Here is a 25929-nt window from a genome sequence, read left to right as displayed (position 1 = left end):
ATCAATGACGTTTATATATCATTAGTGTCGGGAGTTCACTAATCGGACTCAATGTGACTTGTTTCGCCTTTGGAATTAAAACGGTTTTAAACCGAATAAGGTATTAAAACGAGACACGCATATTTTAACCGGATACGATAATCGTTTTCCATGTTATGGGCGCGACGTAGGTACGACGTGTGATGCATTATGTTTGTTTATTACAAATACAAGTTCGATCTTAAAAAAAATAATAACAATTCCGTTTTTGTACGAAAAAAATCGATAAAAACGGTGTCCACGGTATGAAAAAAAAAAAAACATGTATCGGGAAAAATCGTCACATTTTCTTCTCTCCTACTTGCCCAGCTCGACATGTATGTACGTACCGCGATCTACACAATACGGTTTACCGTTTCCGACGTTGGCACTTATCGCTGGACGGGCGTCGGTCACGCGCGTCGGCCGCGCGAACGAACCCATTTATTTTTCGTGCGCATTTGGACCGCGAACGCGCGAAACGTCTCGTCACGTAAAACGGCCGTTTATCGTCGCGCGTCCCGACACCGCTAACCCGTCGAGCGCGCCCGCACGGTTTATCATTCATTTCGTACCGTTTTGATTAATAATCACACTTGGCTCGATCGAACCTCGTGTTCCGTGTTCGTTGTCCGTCAGCCTTGCGCGCCCGGTGCCGTCTGTTGCCCACATCGCGTCGGCTGACCGATGCGGCCAGCGCTCCTCGTTGTCCTGGTTATCCTGCGCACACCCGCGGTCCGCTGATCGCGGTGTCCTGAGCACCCGCCGTCCTGGTCATCTCACGTCCGCCCACCTAGACGTCTCTAGTCGCAACGTTGCCGCCGCCCCCGTGCCGTTCCCATTGATCGGTCGTCCTCTCCCTTCTCCGCCCTCCGGACGATACCCCCCCCACCCCTACCGTTAGCCGTCAGCACCGGTTAAGCGGGTCGTCGCCTTAAAGGACCGCAACGTTCGCCCGGATGGAAACGTATAAACATAGATACCTATTTAGATAAATAGAGCGCAGTGCGAATCGTGCACGTAATTTTCATTCAACGTCGCTCGTGAAATAACGTTCAATCGAAATAGGACTTGACGACCGATACGAACCAACGGTATCATAATTTTTACTCGAAAAAACGTGTAACGTTTACCTACACAACCCGTATTAGAACATCTGTTTGCATTTTAAGTTGTACGGAAACAACGGATGAAGATCGTAGATGAACCCGTTTTTTTCTCGTTCCAACGAAAACCGACTTCGTTGGTACCGTGCGGTCATCGTAGCACGACGTGAAATAAATTGCAGCCTACGTAAATTAGCATATCATACGCGGCTAGAAGTTTGCCAGTGCGGGCCATTAAATCCGACTTGTCAGTACATACCATGTAGTTGCAAACGATTTTTACCGTGCACGTAGATATATTCGTACACGTACGTATACGTAGGTGTTCGTAACCGAAAACGTCAGGTTAATTTACATTTCCATGGGAGACTCGGTGTACACTGGTATACACGTACATATATTACGCGTGTACATTGCGTGGTAGGTCAATATACCGTGTACGGTAAGGGTATAGATGTGTACCGTACGTGTACGCGCACTGCAACAACAAACCATAATGGTTTTGCATTATTGAATGTGTATCGTGTTTGGTATTCATGGGGTCCCGCGCGTCAGTGTGTCTAGTGTACCGCCGCTGCCACTATCGCCGGTGTGAACACGCGTGCAAATCCAACATACAAAATGTAAAACCTTACGCTCTTTGAATACGTTATCAAGGGACATTCATAATTTTAATCTAATTCGGGGGTACTAGTGGTGGTGCTGGTGGTGATGGTGGTGGCAACGAGGGTACCGAGGAGGAATGGAACGTATAAAAGAAGCAAATAGTTAGGTCAGTATGATATAGGTATACGTATATGTACATACAGCGAAACCGTTACGATCCCGTTTACTACGCGCTTTCTATGTGGGTTAAGAATTTTCATAAATCTTTAAAAATTGTCCGTATAAACACTTGGACGTTTGAAGTAAACGGTGTAGAAGATATTAATAATATTAATATTTCCCAATCGATGTCGAACTGCAAAATTTTTATGATAATATATATATTAGTATCAATATAATCTATGAAAAGTTGTAACATAAGTTTAAAGTTTAAATTATAAAGTTCTAAATCTCTGAAATTAAACACGAAAATTAATACTTAAATAAAAACAATTATCATGTACACAAATACATAATAAAAAAAATGTATAGTTAAATTTACTATTTCGAATATATTTTTGAAAATAATTCGCGTATACACTTTGAATTTACTTTTTTTATATACGTTTAATATGCGATCTCGGTTTATTGTGCATTTTTCTTTTAGTTCCTGGAAATGCGTTACAATTTGCTTTTATTTGGTTCATATGAGCAAGTATAAAAAAATATACAAATATATGATAAGAAAAAGAAAAAAACATGCAATTTCAGCCTCCACTTCCTTTTTAATCTACCACTGTGTAAGTGTTAATACACTGATTTAATTCCACTACTTCAAGGAATCTTTTTTATGAATTATTAAGCCGAAATCGTTTTTTTTCCTTTTTTCCCCTTGTATCTATTAATACCATATTTAAATTTCTCGAATCTACGTATTTAATACGGTTTGTGGATTATGCTATATTTAAACACTATAAGTATATTAATGCGATCGTAATCAGTTAAAAAGCGAACGCTGCAAGAACGACTTCACGAATAAATTAGGATTTTTAAATCAGTTTTAACGTGGTAGCTTTATGTTAGTCATTCGTCTAAAATTTTTATTTTTTATTTTTTAATCATTCTGATCTTATTGTGTGGAATCAAATGAAACACTGATAGTGCTATTGAAATAGTTTTCAACCACTATGTACTATCGTACTAGGACTCAACACGTATCCATCCCCATCATTCATAATACCTTTATTTTGTCAAAACGTACAGCTAAAAGAACACATTTTAATATCGAGACGACCACCATACCCCTGCACTTTAAACCACACGCATGCAACTCTATTTGTTTGAATCCCATAAATTTCCATAACGACTCTATAATATATTGACCTGTTATAGACCACTATCTATCTCCTTCGAGTCAATAAGAGTTGATATATAGTTGATTTATAGTCTCGTGACTACAACTGAAATCATCACGTTTTGGTTTCCATCATATTATAAACTTATAACACGCGCAATAAAAGTATAACTTCTAAATGTTTTCAAATTGTGTAGCTGAAGTGCAATAAAATAATATGTGACAAATACAATAAACCTGCAACGACCATATTATTAATCAATGTCTTCGTACATGTTTCTTTCGTATACGAACAGCGAGTAGTATTTTGTATTGGTTCAAGGCAAATATAATAATAGTAGGTATATTAGTATAAAAATTGATTGAACTAAATTCCTGATGTTCGGTTACGTTTGAAACTCCAAATATATGTGAACAAATACAAACCACCTTATTGATAATTCTTGAAACTTAAATTCGAAAGGTATGTACCATCAAACCGACACAAAAATGTTTGTAAATTGGTACCACGTTTTCGGATGTATATGTTATATAATTACTCCGTTCCACGAGAAAACATTGAACAACATTCGAATTTTACATCTCTATTGAGTGATTAGGAAGAGTTTAACAGTTGTACTTGCAACAGCGACAATGCCTCTCTTACAACCGCTGGTACTGCTGTACTGAGAGCGATGCGGTAAATGTGAATAATATTATAACATGATGACCCAGGAAACATCATAGAACATAATTTATACGCCACAAACGATTTTTAACCCTGTTCTTTTATTATACTTACTAAATACACACACACACACACACACACACACATACACACACACACACACACACACACACACTATTACAACAGTACTATAAGATTTGTACATCGAAACGAAATGGCTCTTGGAATATAAATACGTGGATGTGTACGTGTATAACGCGATGTGGGAGTACCATCGTGACAGAATTAGAAAAACATGACCTACTTATTATCACATGTGTGCATGTGTATGTATGAATTGAACGTGAAAATACATATGTCACGTGACTATTTACAACCCTCTTCAAAGAAAAATTCTCAATGCACAACTCGTCCTGAATTAATTTTCCGAGCCAACACTCAATCAAATATGTATATTATTTCGATCGCACTGAACCGAATGGACCCTTTCACGTAGTCGCACTATTTTATGTATAGGAATTTTATACATAAAAGTGGCAGTGGTAGGATATTAATAATATTAGCAGTAGTCGTTCATGGACCATTTTCGCATTATCAGGATCGGCAAGAGCTTCTGTGGCCTACGGAATAGAACGATTCCGGTCCGCTTCTTTACTTACGCTCGTTTGGCCGAAATAAAATACTAAATACCACTTCAGTGTAACACCACAGTACGTACATTTGATCATACATTATATACAAAAACTAAAACATTTCACTTGTTTGAAATAGAAAAATTAGTTTGTTTCGATAGCTATAATCTTGCTTTATTTTAAAAAGATAATTTAACATAGCTATGAAAAAAAATGGTTACGTGTTGATCTGGACTGACAGGTCCCTCCCTTAACCCGACGCTTACTCCCAACGCTCAGCGCATTATTAAAATTCCCCGTAGTCATCGGCTCGCATGTACGGGTAGATGATGTGCGCTGATCGTTCGATCGTTGGCCGCGATGACTACGGACGTCAAGGTAATTTTATCTACATAACAACCCTCCGGACTGAACGTGCGGCGTTTATTAAATAACAAAAATTATTACCACGTATACCTTCCTATGAGAATCGATTTAATATATCCAATGGTATCCTGTGTACTGCACAGGTACATATAATATACACATATATTAATACATCATGTATATTTAGATGTTATATACTGCCATTTGCATGTTTCCGTTAATCAAACTGTATATAACATAAATTAACATCATATATTTGCAGTGATGATTGAAAGAACAGTGTCGGCAGCGTGTTTTTAAGTTCGATTTCATTGCGATAACAGCTTTTACCGAATTCGTATACACTACATTTTGAGCTTTATTTTTTATTTATCGAGCACAATACAAAATATACTTTTAATGGGATAGGATTTGTCGTATACCGTTTTCGAATCAAGTGTTTATCGTACATATCACATTGACCACGGTAATGATTGATTTGAGATCTGTCGAATTTTGAATAACTGTTAAATCCGTGCACAATTCACTAAAATAATCGTAACCATGCGTGGTAAATAAATGCATGTAGAAAATATACCCTTTAAATAATAAACAGAATATTATACATCAGTTTAAATCTACATTATGTTAAAAAATTACATTAATAAACCATTTTGTGTAATAGTTTCCAGTTTAAAAATTTATATTTTTATTTTATTTATATTTTGGAATCATAATACAATAGTAGATCTACAGTAGTTAATTTCCTGTTTAAAATGATTACGGTGTGGCTAATAAAACATTGACGAGTTATTTTCTGAGATTCAACGTGCACTTGTGTGTGTATAACGAAGTTCTATTTATAAATGTTTATTGTAATTATAATAACGTTAATAATAGTGATTGGAAAAAAAAAGAAAAAATTACATTTGTGTGTATTGAATTTAGTTTTTGTACAATACAGTAAACCAAACGGAACTAATTAATTATGATATATTTTATGTTTTGTAATAAAAGAATGCTCTATACTAATTATTATCCGTGGGTAACTACTTTAAATTCAACTTTTTCTTTTGTTCGATTCGAACAACTAAAAATGTAAATTCACCGTTATTCACATAATAGAGCAATAGTGCGATACTAAATCATCCATTTATAACAAATGACAATTGCATAATTATTGATTTTATGAAACACACAACTATTAAGATGATATATTGATTCCTCGCGGTTATTTGATTATTGTACGAGTGAACCATATAATAATGACATTTTATATTATCTTTTATAGTGGTATAATATTGGTTTATATATAATAGGTACGCATATATTTATATTTCATATGAATATTTGTATTTATTTTTAATTAAGAAAAATTGTTCATGAGCGTTCCGCAGTATGACGCAGTGTGCTCGATCGAGAGTGTTGTAATCGAATGTTTAAAAATTCTGTTTATCAATAAAAAAACACTTTGAAATACTTACATACGTAATCAGCATTGACGTTTTAACATATCATTGCAGGGCCCCCAGTAGAGGTCGGAGTCACCATGTATGTTCTCAGTATAAGCTCCGTGTCCGAAGTACTAATGGTACAAACACATATATGAACGATAATTATTATTAATTTTAAATATATTTCATTTTGACAATAATATATATATACATATATATTCTATATAATAATACAATGTTTTGAAGAGTGTTTCTACCTTGATGTCTTTTCGTTTTTTTTTTTTTTTTTATTTATTAAGCTATAAATATTATATATATATATATATATATATATATACATATATATATATATAATATTATGTTTTACCGAATTCGTCCATTATTACTGGTACTGATGCTTTTTTGCTTCTTCGTTTGAGAATCTAAATGAATATGATTTATTTTTATTTTTATTGTCTATAATATAACTCTTACATTGATAAAAAAACATATATATTTTAAAAAAAATATATATATAAAAAAAGGACAACCAAACCACAAAAATAATAAACGATGAATTTCGAAAAGGAACTAAATGACGTTCCCTGCATGCAAGTCCGTTGCTTTGCCAACCGGTGTCACTCCCTAACATGACAACAACGTTTTGCATATCATAAACACAAATCTTGCGATACTATCACTAAAATATTATCGTTTTGATATATTTCCTGGCCGTATAACTGTAACGTATTACCTCCCCCTCCCCGGTGGCAAAGGGAGGAAGAGACAAACAATGTCCATGGCCTATTATAACAAATATTCACTCTTTGCACACCACTACTGTTCCGAGGAAGAGTGTCGGCTTTTCGAGTACAAACTTCGTAAATTCATTTATACACGTATATAATATATATATACTGCCAACAACACACATTTACTATTCGACACGCCATTATTAATACAAATACATTTTAAATTTCAAACAAGTAACGCTAGCGCACTACTACGTTATAAAATATTCACGTGACTCTCCGATAGTGCCCCGGATGTGCACGACGAACGAGCGTTGTATACATGGTATACTAGGGATAACTTTAGATTTTTACCTGGGGCAATATTTTTTGATAGACATTTATACTTGCTTAAGCTATTATAAAGTTAGTTAACATAAAAGAAATTCATATGACGTGCATACACAAATGTACATAAACATATTATAAAAATTATACATAATTACATTAGTTAAAGTATTTAACATAATAAATATTAAGATATTTCCGGAAGGGGGGAGGAATTAACCCTATGATTCCTTAAAATCCACCACTGCGGTATACAACCTCCATCTAGTCCTACAATATAACACTTAGTGTACTGTTCCGTTCACCGCGTATAATCCGCGTGTTTCTAAATGAAATCAAAAAAACGCGTCATCCGTCAGTGTTGAACGCGACAACCGCTACATTTTAGAAATATATTACATTCAAATCGTTGACGTGGTTATAGGTATGCGCGAACGGTTTGAAGTATAATACGTACAACTACATGGATAGATATATACAAATATATATATATATATATATATAGGCGTACGTAGAATTCCGAATCAGGTACAGCAGCACTAAGAAACACTTTCAGCAAATTGTTTGCCAATAGATACATTGTATATTTATCAGTACGAAAAAATGTTAAACATATAATCGTATCAAATTGATATTCCATTAATCTTTTAATTGTATCGCGAACACGCAGAAAAATTTAAAAAAAAACTTTACCGTCCGTCAATAAATTTAAAAATGTACATAATACGCCCTTAAAAATATGTGACGTCTCGGAAAGAGCAGGAACAGCCTAGGTTGCATGTGCTGCACCTGTGCGAACGCCTATGTATATTATATATTTATGGTATATATGTACGAACTAACTGCAGTGCACCAAAACTACAATGTTATACTATGCGTTTTTGGACGTGTTTGTGTTAAGGAGTCCCTGGTTGGTCCAGCGTTCGTATGCGTTTTAAGTCGACCCCAACCGTACAATATTATGACGTGTGACCCTGCCTAAATGTTTTGTTTTTGACCAAAGGTGATTCGAAATTCGGAGCTGTACTGTAATAGTATTACATTGACGAGCGGTAAACTTCTCACCGATAAATGATTGAAAACGCGCTCGAATCGGTTCAACCCCGTTCGCAGTAACTTATTGAACTTATGATAATAGCATAATTCGTTGTACAAAGTCCTAGACCGGTGATTGCAAAATTGTTTTGAAACATGTATATCACTTTTCCGTTACTATTGATATAAACGCGAAACGTATTTATTTATTTTATCACATCATTCTTTGAGGTTCTCACAGTTATTCGTGCAATTATCCGTCCGTAACTTATGTGGTCATTGGTTATATACTCGATGACTCGAATCTGAAAGGGACGAGAATTTAAAAAGAATAATCTAAGTCACCTCGATTAATTAACGCTAGAGTATATGGTACGCCTGCAACAGCAAGTAGTCCCAGACTGAGTTATCGCGACTTGACTGTAAATAATGTTTTAATGTTTCGACCGTTTCGTTTTTGTAATTTCTTCCCATATTATCCGCGCAACCGGAGGACTTTGTCGGCATTCTATAGATTTCACAACTATCGAAAGTACACGTCGAATTTCGAATATTCCTTTAAACATAATACATTTGAAATGAACGGAAACTACTCAGCTATACAGCAGGCCGTTTAAAAGAGTGAAATGTGTGCAATATTACTTTGTGAAGTAGTGAAGTAATAATACATATTGTTTTTGGTGTTTCGATGTTGTTTTTTTTTTTTTTTTTGTATATTGATTTGATGTTTACCGCGTCCTCTTGAATCCAACGTACACAATATTAGGTATACTACTGTTATTCAAAGTTCAACCAACGTCCATAAAGATTAATAATTTGAAACAATAAGTTTCGATCCCCTCCCCTCCAATAAATGTATGATTTATGACTCGGATTAATCGCATACTATACTCTATAATATATATATATATATATAATAGATAATTGACGTGTGGATATTGCTGTTCGCGTGTGGCCAAGTGTGGTCCGCAGTCACACCAAAAGCTGCGAAATAAAACCAAAACAAAGTCGGTCGGATGTGTCGGGCGAAGACGTTTTGCATGTTTTGCTCGGCTAGACTTGTGTCCGCTTAAGCGGTGTACAACGTCTATTATTTCACTGTTACTCGCCCGATTTTCTCAACACATAAACACGTAATATACTCGTCAGGAAATTCCGACCATGAGCAAGTGTCTTGTTCATGTTTTCCCAAACCCATAACTGACTAGCCCTGAAACAGATGTACGCTGTGGCCGCGTGTACATTTTAAATAAAGTTTATATGCAATGACCTTTGGTCGTATACGCCGCGATGCTTTAATGGGAACGAACCGAATAACCGCAAAATGTATTGCGAACAAGAGAAAAGGTCAAACCATTTTTATTTCTTCCCCCCCCCCCCCCCCCCGTAAAACCTTCCAAACTTTGCATCGTGTTTTCTTGTTTTTCTCTTTCGCAAAGGTCACAATGGGAATATTAGGAGTTCCAAGTTTGAATTTTATCCACAACATCGTAATAGATTTCAAACATATATTATTCACCTGCTACAGTTAACATTTAGTTAACAATGGATTCGAATAATAAAAATATTACTATAGACAGATATACAATATTCATTCTTCTAATTTCGACGATTGGTTTCTCTATAAATATATATAATATATAAAATAGCTACCGCGTTACGTTTCCATTAAAATAAACCACTTGTAATATATATTTTATAATATACTCAATAATATGTAACTTTCTGTTTCCTGTAAGTACAGTTACTGTTCATAATTCTTAGTGTGTTAACTGGAAATAGCATCGGCAATGACCGGTATTAAAAATCCACTCTAGTTAGAAAGAAAATAATAATATTAATAGTAAAAATAGGTTAGTTTTATTTTCATTTTTTTAATATTACTATTATTACTATTATTATAAAATTATGACCATAACCATTATTTAATCATGAATTATGTATTTATAAACTAGTACAGCATGTGCGATTGTTTATACAATATTTTATTGGTAGTCTTATTAGGAGTAAAAAGTCAAAATTTGACAATGGAAAAGTTTTATTTATTTTTCCGCCTACTTAACACACTTGTGGATTTTTCTATACTTATTCCATTTTCAAATTGAGATAAAATAAATTGAAATAATTACGTCAGCTGCCAGCAATCAGAATAACTCACATAAAAGTGTTTTAAATAATGTCTATGATCACAATCTATTAAAAGACGTGAGACTATCAAATCTTCCAATCCTACAAAATGTTAAATGTATTTCAAAAAACATCTTATTAATTTATTCACAAAACAAACAAAAATAATTAATCGATTTTTATTATAGTAAACACAAATACCACCTACGGAATTAATTAATGAAAGCATTTAAAACACCTGAACTTTGAAAAATAATTCTGGAACTTTAGATACAGCCAAATCACTCACTAAAATAACAATAATTGTAGTCAAGAAACCAATAAAACCATTTAATATAAATATATCTTTATTACATTATTTAATAAGTTTCTTGGCCCTTTAAAGATTAAAAGTCCATTCTAAAACGTGATTAATTAACAAGCTAATTATCTATCAAGTTAAAATTCAACTTCCGCAGTAAAAATTTAACTACAAATTTACACAAAATATGATTAATAAAAGAACTCGTGAAATAAAAAATAAAATAAAATCTATACTATCTCCATGGAAGAATCCCAAATAACAAAATAATGTAATTTTTCTTTGCAAAATAAAAATTCTTTCTTGTCGCTACGCAATTTAACTTTTTCTAATCCTATTAAAAATTAATTGAATTCCGTCGTTTTAAAACCAAAGTAAATTCTAAAATATCCCACTTGGCACCCCTCTTCTTACCACCATGATACTTTAATTCAATTAAATTTCACTCAATATATCAACCAATAATCGGATTACTCGATAACTCCGATGGTGGAGTAATTTACACATCTTAGGACAATTACTTTCAAACTCATACTTAAAAAATAATCATTTAAACGATATATCAATCCGACGTACACTCAATACATAAAATATAACCACACAACTTTTTCCTTAAAACGAGGAGTAAAAATACCTGTTCGGTATCTTATACAATCCGGTCATAATTCTTAAATTTATTGTATACAAATAAAAGATCCCTATTAAATGTCAGTTTATTCCTTCAAGATCTTTAAATTATATATTTTTTGAACTCACTTTTATATCAAGTCTTCAACATATGAAATCAATAAGATAATAAATCAATCTTCCTTCAATTGTTAATTCACCTAAATAACCTAAACAAATGTTTTCATATAAAAATGTTGTCGCTTGATGACTTGTTTTATAAAAAAAGATAACGTTTTGTATACCAGTTAATTATAAAAACTAAAAATGAATATTATTAATACAGTCTTATCTTGACTATTAAATGTTAAAAATTAACACAATTTACCTAAAAAAAATTTGTGATTTTGAAAATAAAATCTTAAACACTTAAAATTTGACCATATTTTGCATTGTATGAATAAAAATAATTTTCAAATAATTATTCAAATTAAAATAAGTTTAATCGAGCACAAATGAAAATATATTTATTTTTAATTTAAAATCCCGATTCATATATTTTATAATCGTTACACATTTTTAAATAAATTTACGAATAAGAATTGTAAAATTAGCGTAAATATGAAATTAGAACAACAAATTCTCCTAGTTACGGAACTAATTTTAAAATTATAAAACGTAGATAATTATAGCTAATAACACCGTTATAATATTCCCTGTCCTATACTTATTAAACATTTTCACACGATTTAATTTACATTGTATGGATGTTCCGTGCTAGCCGACAAATGGTGCGCGGTAAATTAAAATTGCATGTTCAGTGCATGTTAGATAGATTGCACAACACGCAATATTTGAATATCACTGTACTTTGTTGAAAATAAAAAGCTCTTTCCTATACCTACGCTACCCTTAGCGTGCAATTTTAGATTTAGGCTTGCTGCATGTACTCATTTTTATTTATGTTTATAGTACTTTATGAATAATAATAGTCTTTAATAACATTAAAAATTCATATTTTACATGCATATACACATGCACTTCGAGTAAATCAATATTTTCGTTAAAAATTAAAACGTTTTTATTTAAATTTTATTTTTCATTAGACTTTATAGTAGATTATTATCACGATTCGAGGTACGTTGAGTATTTGAAACCATTTGGATATTAAAGTATTATTTTTAAATCTCAATTCGGATTAGTTCAGATTAGTTCAGAAAGCTTAACGATAAAAAAAGAATGTACTATAATCGTGAACATTTCTGAATGGTTTGAAATACTCAAAAATGATTGACAATCGATTACTGCTGTGAACTAATTGCTTGTTCCTCTCGATTGTATTATAGGACTTCACGTTAGATTTCTACTTCAGGCAGTTCTGGACTGATCCCCGGTTGGCGTTCAAGAAGCGACCTGGTGTGGAAACGCTATCTGTCGGATCGGAGTTCATCAAAAACATCTGGGTACCCGACACGTTCTTTGTCAACGAGAAACAATCGTATTTCCACATAGCGACAACCAGCAACGAATTTATAAGGATACACCATTCCGGGAGCATAACGCGGAGTATTCGGTATGATGATAAGTCACAGCAAACGCACATGCGCATACATACATACATGCACACGTATACATATGTTACGGTTATACGGAGAGAATTTTTTATGTGTATATTGTCCGTACAATTTTGGTCCTAACCAATTCTAGCAATTTGAACCACCAATACAAACAAATAAGAACAGTTTTATGTACATTTTTCGAATAAATTTATTATTACTAATAATTGATTAAAATTTTATTAGTAGTAGTTATAACATATTTATTATATTCTGAATATGTTAAAATAATGAAAATTATAAAAAATGTTATCATTTTATGAATATTTTAAACAAAATATAAGTTATTAGTTATAATTGTATTTTAGAATTACAAAATCTGCCTGCTTTTTTTTTGCACTTTCTTAAAACTCGACTGGTTAACCGATAATATAAATTATTATTCAAATATTGTTGATTACTTTTATCAGCATAGCTAATATTTTTATGGTCACAAGGGAAAACAATATTTATAAGAAATTCTAATTCTATTTGTATACTTAAAATACTTCATTCGTACTTAGTTGGCTGTTCAAATTTTCGGTCAATGTACTTATTTGCTGGTATTCCATATCGCCCGTATATATATGTGTGTGTGTGTGTGTGTGTGTGTGTGTATGTGTATAACATAATATGTGTACATAGTATCCGATAAGCGCGAATCGTCAGTATATTGACCGCCCTCACTGCCGTGGTGCTAATAACGTTGTACGAATTTCCGATGTTGTAGCTTGACAATAACTGCGTCGTGCCCCATGAATCTGCAGTACTTCCCGATGGACCGTCAACTATGTCACATCGAAATCGAAAGCTGTAAGTATGCCCATAACGATAACGTTAAAAAATCAATATAATTATACATGTAAAGATGTACAAGAAATTCGACGATAAAACGTTGAAAAATAAAAATAAATCTATGCATATTAGTTTTTTTCTTGTTAATTTCGGTGTCCTTCTGCCGCACGAACAGCACTAAGTCGCGTGCCCGAGGAGAAGGACCAGGCACAATGCACCACCACGGCTATTATATTATAAACGTTTATGTATTATAATGATATATAATATACATATATTCGTATGTATGGCTTAAACCGGCAACAACCTGTGCGAGGAATTCGGATATCGTCGGAATCGTATTGATATTTTCTTCGACGATTGGTACATCTCCTATCCCGAACACGCAGCACCTGCTAAGTATACTTATAAACGTGAAAAATTTGCTACACACACAAAACCGAGAAAATATTATTCTTAAACGACTCACACCACGCACACAGAACCAGGGCCTAAAATTGTGTGTACTATAACACATTTTGAGTAATACAAAATGTTAAACGGACACTAGAAAATTATTTGAAAATCTATAATAAAATCATATTCATCAGAGTCACAAAACAATTACACAAACAAATGCTGTAGATTCGGTTTATAGAAACTGCTGACAAATTTACATAATTTTCTATGATAAGTTTAAACAACTTTGCAAAATGTTCACCTTTAACGTGAAAATACGTACCAGGTCATAAATACAACCGTGTAGTACGAAAAATTGAAAATTTTAGGCCCTGTACTGCTGAATCGACGCTTTCGCATATACGACTTGCAGCGACAAACAAAAATTTCGCGCGTCACGTCCACATTTTCCTTGAGACGACTATTGAGTGACGCGTGATGACAACGATATCCTGTACTGATGATTTTTGTCACGTTTTCACAGTCGGTTACACGATGCGCGATATCCGGTACAAGTGGAAAAGTGGTGTTAAATCGGTCGGGATTAGCAACCAGGTGCAGTTGCCGCACTTCCGCGTTCTCGGGTACAGACAGAAGGCCACCGAAATTAATTTGTCTACAGGTAGATCATTGACTCGACCTAACCATCACACGTATAACATATGATATGATGCGATTTATTGATAAACGTAACACGTAGATCATTAATGGAGAACGTATTGTTTACTCGATATGTAACATTATAGACGCGGGAAAAGTACACAAAAACGATAGCGCGTATAAAATGCAATGGTATAAAAATTATTAAATAGTTCACTCGAGCGCGTGGCCGCGACGTGATGGGTGGGTCTTGTACGTAGGCCCAAAATACCGGCACTAAAACATTAGGGGTGTGTTTGTGATTTCCCCAGTTGGTTATACGATGAGAGACATCCGGTATAAGTGGAATGAGGGACCAAATTCGGTGGGCGTGTCCAACGAAGTGTCCCTGCCTCAGTTTAAAGTGCTGGGACATCGACAGAGAGCTATGGAAATAAGCCTTACAACAGGTAATGTTTTGGATAAAAATTAATTTCGCCGACGCAAGTATAATAACAATATTATATACTCTATAAATTAGATGTACTTTAATTTACATTCGTTATTAACATCTACTATAATTATATATTTAGTAGTGTGTTCTATAATTTCGTTTTAAATTTTTATTTTTATCCTTTCCGTGAGAAAATGCTATTTTATACATTTCAAAACAAATGTTCTTTAAAAAGGCATTGGCGTATAATAACAAAACTTAACAAACGGTTTGAGAGGAAACGTTTCTATCCGTAATTTAGTAGACGCAAAATAATCCAAAAATGAGTAAATCGATGAACAAAAATCAACATATTCTAGATAAGTCAATCGAGCATAAGAACGTAAAATTGCAAGTAAATATTTAAATAAATAATAAGTTCGACTGCTCAAGTTTTAATGATTAATACGAAGAAATTGTTTAACTTAAATCAGTTAAAAATAAAACTGTTATTTTTTAATGAGTATTTGGATTGTATACTTTGAGTAATAACTTCACTTGGTTAAGCATTAGTCATAAAAAAAACAACAAATAGTATACATGCATTTACATATTACTACCACATAATTATATTTTAAAAAATAGCATGCCAATTTATAATTTTAATTTAAAGTTAATTATTTTTCAAATCATATATAAATAGCAGAGTTTATATACTGAAATATTGTTACGAAACTAATCAATAAGTAAATGTTTACCACTTATTATAAAGTTTAAGTAGTAAATTGTTAAATTTCTCAACCAGTCAATTTTTACCGTTTTAAATGCAAGGCCATAGGGTTGACGAATCGTACTCCACACGCATATTTATATTATTTATTGTCCAGGTAATTATTCGAGACTGGCGTGCGAGATCCAATTCGTGAGATCTATGGGTTACTATCTCATCCAAATATACATACCCAGTGGATTGATTGTCATCATATCTTGGGTGAGCTTCTGGTTAAACAGGAACGCCACCCCTGCAAGAGTCGCCTTGGGCGTGACCACTGTGTTGACCATGACTACGCTTATGTCTTCCACCAACGCCGCGTTACCCAAGATATCGTACGTGAAGTCCATTGATGTTTACTTAGGCACGTGTTTCGTCATGGTATTCGCATCGCTTCTGGGTTAGTATTGGTACTATGGTACAGTGGTCACCTGCGTTGGTACAGGCGCGCGTCCAAAGTTGGAACGATAAAATGGATTTAAAGGAGGGCTCAGTCATTCTGTAGACATTTTTCCAGTAAAATGTGTGCACCATCCTCTATTATTTTTGTCCTAACTTGGAACACATGGACATCTACGTTTAATAGTAAACCTTCTGCGTGTATATATTACATCGTTAACGTACTTCAAGTAAATAACAATAAATACTTCAAAACACGTGTGAGGACATAAAAACACAAATTATTCCATAGAAATCATTAAAACACAAAAAAGGTATAATGCACTTTATTGTCAGTCCCAATAACACATTTTTCTAAGACCACGGAGACCTTTACATAAATAAAATAATAGGCGTGTATTGGCGATAGAACTTACAGCAACCGAACTGTAAGAATTAGTACCTAAATTAGCTATTTGTTTGCTAACTCGTCAAATCTGATTATGTTTACCGCTGGGTAATTTTTTCTGCTGTGATGATATGTGATATGATATAATATGTGATAAAATGCTTATCAATAAGATTTAACAGCCACCGAAAAGAGTTTTTAAATGATTGCTTATTTCGAAAACCTAGTTATAGAAAAGTGAATTTAGGTATCAAACAATTTCAGTGAACACGATCGCCATAACAGATAGCTTATTACACAACAGCGATCCGGTTGTCTAAAACTGAAATCACCAAAACACACATATTATTGTCGCAACACATTCGAATCGTTGACTATATCATTTCCAATTTTCTTACTTCCTAGCATTTAATTACACGACTGATCATGTCTTGGATCATTTGCATCATAGACATATTATTAACAAATAAAACATGTTGATTTTACAACTCATCGTGATTACTACTAATAACATTCACATCAAAATTACTTTGGTGTAAAAATTTTTTTTTTACGATTATATTTAAATTATTTAGAATAAGACCGCGGGTGCGCCTCTGTACTGGTAAACGTTGACATATGGTCATGTGGATCACATGGATCGTTTGATCCTTGATCTAAAACATTACATGTGAATGGCGTTTGTGTATACAGAATACGCTACCGTTGGATACATGGCGAAAAGAATACAGATGAGGAAAAATCGTTTCCTGGCCATACAGAAGATAGCCGAACAGAAAAAAGGCGGTCACGACGCACACGGCCACAGCCATTCCCATCATTCCCATCACCACGGTCACAGCTCGATACCGGGCCATGGCACTCTGTCCGGCCACGGCACACTGTCCGGCCACGGCACGCTGTCTGGTCACGGCACGCTGTCCGGCCACGGTATGACCCCACACGGTACATTGTCGGGCCACGGTTATGACGGTCACCGGCATAGTCACGGCGGCAGCCACGGCAACACGTTGTCTGGTTCAATTCTATCCGGAGACATGGACCATGCCCCCAGGCAAACCGTAAGCGTCGTTATTAAAACAACTATTATTTTCGTCTTGGAGGGGAAAAAAGTCACGATTTCTCGTGAAAGGGCTAGGGGTTTGAAAGCTTTCCGGCAAGTTGAATTGATGGTGTGATAAAAAAGGAATTTTAATGACATGCACAATATTGCATTATCATTAAATAAATGTGTACCCGTACCAAATTACACTAAATAACTATGTATGGACATAATCATGTATATATATATATGTAATATTAATACGTAGTTACATAGTAGACCTATATAATGTACACTGGTACAGTGCATATTTATTTAATTGGGCTCAAGAGTGCAATGTAATAAATAAAAGTTTGCAAATTAAAAGACATTACATTTTTGATGATTGTATTCTGTTTGGCCGTAAAGTTTACTACTGAAGAATAATTTTAAAACGCTATAAAAAAAGTAGATTTCCGAAATGAAATAATTTATTGTACGACCTGAAAAATATTTTAAATTTCTAAAAATTAGACTGTCATATTTTTCCGACAGTAATCATAGAATCAGAAATGTTATTATATTAAAAATTGTAAATGTATAGAATTTATGAAATGTTATAAGTGATAAAAGATCAAATTTTTCGCCTTATTTTGGACTAACTATCTTATTTTGTTTCATAAGTTTAGTGAGTACGCAGTACGGAATAAATAAATATAAACATAGGTATAACACATTATGTTTTAAAAAAATACGAAAGAGGTTTCTGCATTATAAGTTCAAGAATACTAGAGATAGGAGTTTTTAAGAAAAAGTTTGAGGAAGCTCAATACTCTGAGAGTATGAAAAGAGGCATTACTGTCTAGGTTCACCGAGCAGGAACTTTGAAGTAAATTCTGGCTGACAGAACGGACGAATCTAGGCTTAGTAAGATAAAAGCTTCAAGTATAACGCTGTAAAAATAAGTGGACGGATATCAGAGAATGATAATATATATTCAAAAAAAAAAAAAAAAAAAAAAAACAATTGCAACAAGGGCACTATAAAGATACTTAATACTTAATTGAAGCCCTGTGAACAATAGGAATCTCAAAAAGTTAAGAGCTTTGTAACAAATTATATATCGCTTCGGAATTCGTATGATATTAAATTGTTCCTACGATATAAGTAATTTTGTAAAATTATATTAACTCTGAATTAAAAAAACACTAGTACGCGTGCGTTAAGGAAGGGAAGTGAAAAAAACCCTCGAAACGGTGTTCAAACCTACTGGCGTGACCAGGATTGGTTTTCGGGGGAGATTTGTGAATTTGGAAAAAATAAACAGGTCTTTGGTAGGGATAAGGAAGTAAGATTAAGTTAGTATTATGAGTAAAATATTTAAATTACAAATTAAACTTCTATGTCATATTGTGACACCATAAAAAAAGTATTATAAAATCGACTATCGAGAAATCGTAGTAGCAAGATTATTGATGTTTTAAAGTTGATCGGAACGTTACAAAACGTCATGTTATTATTTTTATTTATTATATTACTAATAATATTCATATTTCATATCAATAAGCCGTTTCGCGTGTTCAAGATAAACCATTTTTTTTCTACGTAGAATTTGTAAAAATCTCAGAAAATTTTCAGGGAGGGAGGTTACAACCACCAAACCCCATCCCTAGTTGCACCACTGTTCAAACCTCGCCCCACTTCTTGTCAGAAAAATCACACGAACCGGGGGGGGGGGGGGGGGGGGGGGGTGTAACCAAAACGTTCGCACAAAGCTAGTCGCCAGGACCGGCTGCCCACAATGCGGTACAACGCTGGTCCGGCGGCAGGGGTGAAGCGCCCCGCATAAGGTATCTTCGACACGTCCCTGTTCCTCGCGGTGCCCCTTGTAAGTGATTGTCGTTTGTTCCAGGAGGTACGGTTCAAGGCTCACGATCCGAAGAACTATCTGAAGGGCGGCTCGTTGGAGAACACAATCAACGGCCGGGGGGACAACGATGACAACATCACCCCGTTGCCTCCGCAGCACGTCATGCACCCGAGTAAGGACATCAACAAACTGTACGGGATCACGCCCAGCGACATCGACAAGTACTCGAGGATCGTGTTCCCGGTGTGCTTCGTGTGCTTCAACCTCATGTACTGGATCATATACCTGCACATCAGCGACGTGGTGGCTGACGATCTGGTGCTGCTCCAGGCGGACAAATAACGACGGCGGCTCGTCATCGCCCGTGACGGCCAAGATAGCGCGGTGCACGGTGTCCCGATAGCACACGGCGATTGCAGATTGCAACGCAGGGCTCGTCCCGCCGACGTTGTCCGAACACGACTAACATGAAATATAAAATTTTTATCTAGGTTTAGTGAGAGCTCAATGAAGAATACATCCCAAAAGTATATATAATATACGGTATACAATAAACCCATATATACATATAAAATATATGAATGTATATGTGCAGTAGTTGTACGGTTATTATTATTATTATTATTATTATTATTATTATTATTATTATCACGTCGTATTACGTTTTATAGGTCTAGAAAGAATTTTTATATCTGCAGGGTCTTCGCGTAATCTCTTGGCTGGCTAATAGGAACGCGCGAAATCAACCGAACGAAACTAAACGCGATGAAATCGAGTGTGACGGAACAACAAAATAAATTACCGTTTAACAATAAAAAAAAAAAAAATGTGTAACCTCCGCGTTCAATACATTTTATTCATTATTGTATACGTATTATCATATTAGCTGTCTAACACGTGCGCTACGAACTAACGTTGTGTATTCGTACAACAAATACGGATTTATGTTGTGTTTCCAAATATTCGCACCACTTGAGCTACAACAGAACACCAAATTACGGTCATTACTGTATGTAGTGCATAGGTAAAACAATACAATAGTCGCATTCGTTATCGTGTACCACCTGGTATGATTATATTATCGTCTACCGTTCAGTTTCGCGTACGATACCGATCGATTTTCTCCGTGTTCGTTAGTCATCGTCGCAAGTTTCCCGGTTTACTCAAACTAGTCCTTTTCGATTCGACAACCGATCTGCATGTTTTTCACCGCGCAAACAGTTCCACCACCTACCCTACATTTCTATGATCATTTATTATTATTATATTCGATCCGTCGTTTTGGTCGAATTTGATTTAACGTAGTTAACGCGAGCAGAAATTAAATTCATAGTTTGTACATTATGTTCTATGGGTTCGCGAGAAATAGACAATTAAACATATTCCTTGATCGACAAAGTACGTGCGTTATCATCTCAAATCCATATTTACTTATCCCCCCTGCACACAAAATATACATTTGATTTTTATTTGACACAGCTTATAATTATTATACAATTCCTTATTTATATAGATAATATATAAACCTAATGAGATTGCGGTTACTTATTACGATGACGATTATTATTACTCTTATTGATAACTGTAAAAAAAATTTAAAAAAATATAAAGTTAACTAAATTTGTAGCATTTTATACTGAAGCAAAAAATGAATATAAACTTGTAAAAATCTAAGTCTAAAATAATTCCATGTACATATAATAATCTACTACTATATAACTAAGTACTCGAAATAATAATTATTTAGTCTTACGATTCAGAATTGATTTCATCGCCAATGAATAGCTCATTTTATATAATTAATGCATTTTAAATCTAAAGTATAATATGAGTAGTATATTAATTTTACATCAAGATCAAATACTAATTTAAACTATATGAAATATAAAATGCAATTATTATTAAAATTACTACGTTTTTCAATGTATTTTCATTTTTTTCACCAGGAGGAATTCAGTTTTGATTTCTTGAAATTATTTTTATAAACGACAAAACTATGATAATTTTACGCGTGTACAAAAAAATATAAATTATAAAATAATCATACAATTGATTAATACTATTATAAATTAAATAGATATAAATCGGCATATTTTACATAGGTCGAAATATGAATACTTTTTTACAACACTTTTAGTGATACGAACGTGTTGACCAGTCGGTGGTACGGCGAGGCCCTGGTAGTCTTACCCTCGTACAATTATTCTCTCGATACATTATTATGTATTATATTATTAACATTTAATACTTACCCTATTTTGTTATAAAATGCGTCCGTGTTCTTCGGTCGGGGCCATGTACTGAAACCAGTTGATCAGCACAGTTATTCGTCAACTAAAAAATTAAAACAATAATAACTTATTGCAATTATAATTTATTTCAAGGATTTAAAGAATACAACTGTGGCGAGTCTTGAGCAAATTATGACGCTAACTCGTAGGCGAAAACACAAACCGATAGGCCTATACAATTTGATTTATTTAACATACTTTTTAAAAGCACTTTCAAATTGTGATTTGCACATTTTAACGATAATAAAAAATAATAATAAAATATCAAAGCCGCATTAGATGGAATATGCATTTAGTTTAAGGTGCGTTTGTACGTATATTCATTTTAACGTAAATAAAAAATTTGACTTCCTTAGAGTTAACAAAAAATATTTGTAGTTGTTTTAAAATGTACAAAGAACTACTACCATTGAATATTCTAAATCTTGTTAGGTTAAAAAGAATCTATTTGAAGAAGTTGTTGTTATTATTTTAAGTTTTTGTAGTTTATTCATAATTTATTTTTGTTTTATATTGTTTTGTTTGTTTATTTATTTATTATTATTATTATTATAACCTTGTTCACTTGTTTACCACCTGTTTGTATTCGCTGTTAGAACGTATATTTATATATTATTATGTTTACCCTTGTTTTCGTAAAAAGTGTTAAGAAAAAATGAAAACACTTTGGTTTTATTAAGTTTATTAATTATTATTATTATTATTATTATTATTATCTTTGGGTGCTTCCGTTCTTTATGTTAGCATATACATATATTATATAATACAATATAATATGTACATGCATTTACACAAATTTACTAAACACATATACATAAATATAATATATATTTGTGTGATTGTGTGTATATAATATATGTGCATGTATATATTATTGTTTATTATTTACGTGTCGGTAATATTTTAAGTGACATATATATACATATATATATGTATACGTCTAAAGTAACGATAATTATATAATGTATATCTGCAGTGTATGATGAATTATAGTCTACTAAATCTCACTGAGCTCAATAAATAAAGTGAAGCGAACTAAAAACTACCTTTTTTTTTTTTTTTCATTCGTTTTAGAACAGTATTCATCAACTATGTGTATACATCTATATAGTATGTGCACCTTTAGGTGGGATCTCACGACTCGTGTGTTTGACGAATGTCCACAAATACTCGAATAATCGGCAAGTTACACGAATAGCCAAATATATCAATCCCACGGTGCGTTTCGTATTCGTCATATGCTCAAATATTCGTGACAGTCATGCACCTAGGGACTACTTTTGACGAAAACAAAACATTCATGATGAACAATAATTTTGATAACGATAATTTTGCTAAACGTACCTATTGTAATTTTTTATATTTGCAAATTTGGAATATTAGTTTATTCTAGTCCATTTTATTTATTACCCACTCTTTGATGAAATGAATCTAGAACAGAAGAAAATAGTTGTATGCGGATCATTTTTACTTGTGAGTGAAGAATTTAAGAAATTAAAAAGTATAATGGATAATAAAAAAAAACAAATAAATAAATGTAAAACTAGAAGATGGTGGATGATTTCATACAGTAAAATTCGATCGAGGTAAGTGTATTGACCCTATATTTAATGTTGGAGTGTTTCAGTGTCATTAATCTTGCCATTCACACAAAAACTATTATCAAATATCCCACTAAATTATGTTATTTACCTCTCCAAAAATATTTTGAAAATACATTAAAAAATGTTTGAGGTAAGCTTATTACTCAAAATGAATCAATAAAAAATAGTTTCAAAACACAGTTAGGTTAAAATTATACTGTTAATCGTCAGATTGCCTCGTAAAATAAAAAAACGTGTGACATTCAAGTTGAATGTTGAAATGCAAGTAGAATATTATTTATATGACCGTTAACAAATTAGTAGTTATAGTTAATTAATTGACAATATGGCTGATAACTGATAGAGTGATAAAAAAAAACAACCGAATAGCAAATATTCTTCGTGTGGTGGGAATATACCTACGAACATCTATTTTGGTAATTAAATTCTCTTTGACTCGTGTCATTTTTACCGACCATCTACGGGAAGGTGGCGAATAACGAATAACGAATATCCGTACAAGTACTCCATTCCCACCAAGACCGGCGCCGCGAATTGCGAGGCCACGTGCAAAATAGTTGAAATAAAATAATACACAACAATTAATATTTAATATATACTGAATATATATATATATTATATATGTTATCGTAAAAGATGTAAATTAGGTAATAACAAAAATGTTTTTATTTAATTCATTCCAATTTAATTTATTATAATTACTAGTATTTATTTCATCAGAAATATTTTTTCCAACATTAATATAATAATTATTAAATTCATTCAATATATCAGAGTTGTTAGTTAAAGGAATATTCGAAACGTTACTGTTCAGGCAGTTTATTGGAAGTTCTTTTTTCTTAGAACTATATGAGAATTCATTTATTAATTTCCATGTGGTTTTCATATTGTTTTTAGATAAAAGTGTTAGATCACTATAATATAAACAACAAGCTTATTTAATTAATAGGTTCAAAAGATTTCTATAGTTGATATAATATTGTTTAAGTTTTAAATCAAAAGGTGATTTAAGTTTTTTTTTATAAAGTTTTTGTCTATTTTTAATTGTTATAAAAAGACCATTAGTTATCCATATTTTAATTTTATTGGTTTTTTTTTAATTTACTTTTTGAAGTAATAGTAACTTTAGCAGCACTAGTAATTATTTCAGTTATTTCATAGTTAAATTTCTCTACCAATATGTCTACATCATTAGCAATAAGTAAACTCTGTCAATCAAACGAAAAAGCGCATATTTAGTTATTGATGAATGTATCATATTTTGGAAAAAAGCACGTATACCAATAAAAGATCGATCAGATTATATTATTGTAAATATTAAAATATTCGTATGAATTATGATGAAATCTCGAAAAACATAAAGAACGGAAAAGCGAAACATATAAATCTCAGATTAAAGAGTTTGAAAAAAAATTAGAAAACTTATTTGACATAGCACATGCAAATGTATTTGACATAATAAAAATCGAAATTGATAGATTTTTTACGTTCACAAAGAATGCCAGGTCGTCCAGGTTGTTTCCTAGGAGTTGACATGCAACATATGAAAAAAGAAAAAAGACAAATTATTAGAAAAAATAAAGAGGCAACAAAACGACAAAAGTATGAAACTGAACTTTCAAATATTGAGCTAGGTAATTATTACAATTTTAATACTGAAAACATTCAACTACCTATTGTAGCTTTCTATTCATTGATCATATTATACATTATTATATTATAGTTGAAACACCGGCATTCACTAGTTCCGAGGAAGAGGAGGACACAGAATGTAGTATAAATTCAGAATATGAAGAAATTGAAGATATACCCTGTTCATCTGGAGTTCAAAGAGCAAAAAAATCAATCATGACACCAAGGCTTTTCACAGCTTTAGATAAGTGCAAGGTCAGTGATAGAGACGCAGTACATTTATTAACAGCATGTATAGAAAGTCTTTCCTTAATTCCGGCTAATTTTATTATTAATAGAACATCTATTAGAAATAGCCGAGAAAGTATTCGAAAAAAAAATCGCAGAAAAAGTTCGTTCAGATTTTGTTATTGTACATTGGGATACAAAATTACTTCCTGGCTTAACCAATCAAGAAAAAGTTGATCGTCTTCCAGTAATTGTCTCAACGCCAAAAGGAGAACAACTTCTTGACGTTCCAGAAATCCCATCAAAAACAGGAAGTGACATATCATCAGCCGTATATGATAGTTTAGAAAAATGGTCTTTGCTTGATAAGGTACAATGTTTTGTATTTGATACTACTGCATCAAATATCGGCAGGCTAAATGGGGCGTCTACACTTTTGGAGCAGAAATTGAACAGAGACATTATTTATTTTGCTAGTAGACATCATGCTTCGGAGTTGATTATCCAGGCTGTATTTAACGAGACGAAATTATACGTATCGTCTGGACCAATTATACCTATTTTTAAACGCTTTAAAAATTCATGGAAAGAAATTG

At 33.0% G+C, this 25929-nt stretch overlaps 1 protein-coding gene across 4 annotated transcripts in view; it reads left to right on the top strand.

Moving 5' to 3' along the window:
- LOC112679266 (gamma-aminobutyric acid receptor subunit beta-like) overlaps positions 1 to 21355 on the top strand; it is a 35813-nt gene extending 14458 nt beyond the window's left edge. The window contains exons 3-9 of one of the 4 annotated variants that reach the window (XM_025549005.1): positions 6231 to 6298; positions 12635 to 12861; positions 13614 to 13696; positions 15028 to 15165; positions 16016 to 16300; positions 17381 to 17748; positions 19621 to 21355. In XM_025549005.1, coding sequence (XP_025404790.1) covers positions 6231 to 6298; positions 12635 to 12861; positions 13614 to 13696; positions 15028 to 15165; positions 16016 to 16300; positions 17381 to 17748; positions 19621 to 19920 — 1469 coding nt within the window. In that variant the 3' untranslated portion in view covers positions 19921 to 21355. The remainder of the gene's footprint in view (positions 1 to 6230; positions 6299 to 12634; positions 12862 to 13613; positions 13697 to 15027; positions 15166 to 16015; positions 16301 to 17380; positions 17749 to 19620) is intronic. The other 3 variants (XM_025549007.1, XM_025549004.1, XM_025549006.1) reach the window with 3 other exon arrangements.
- The last annotated feature ends 4574 nt before the right edge of the window (positions 21356 to 25929 follow it).

This window comes from Sipha flava, unplaced genomic scaffold (assembly GCF_003268045.1).
Source record: "Sipha flava isolate LNK unplaced genomic scaffold, YSA_version1 133_pilon_pilon, whole genome shotgun sequence".
Lineage (NCBI taxonomy): Eukaryota > Metazoa > Arthropoda > Insecta > Hemiptera > Aphididae > Sipha > Sipha flava.
Note: the sequence above shows the minus strand (reverse complement) of the source record. Positions and strands in the feature narration are given on the sequence as shown.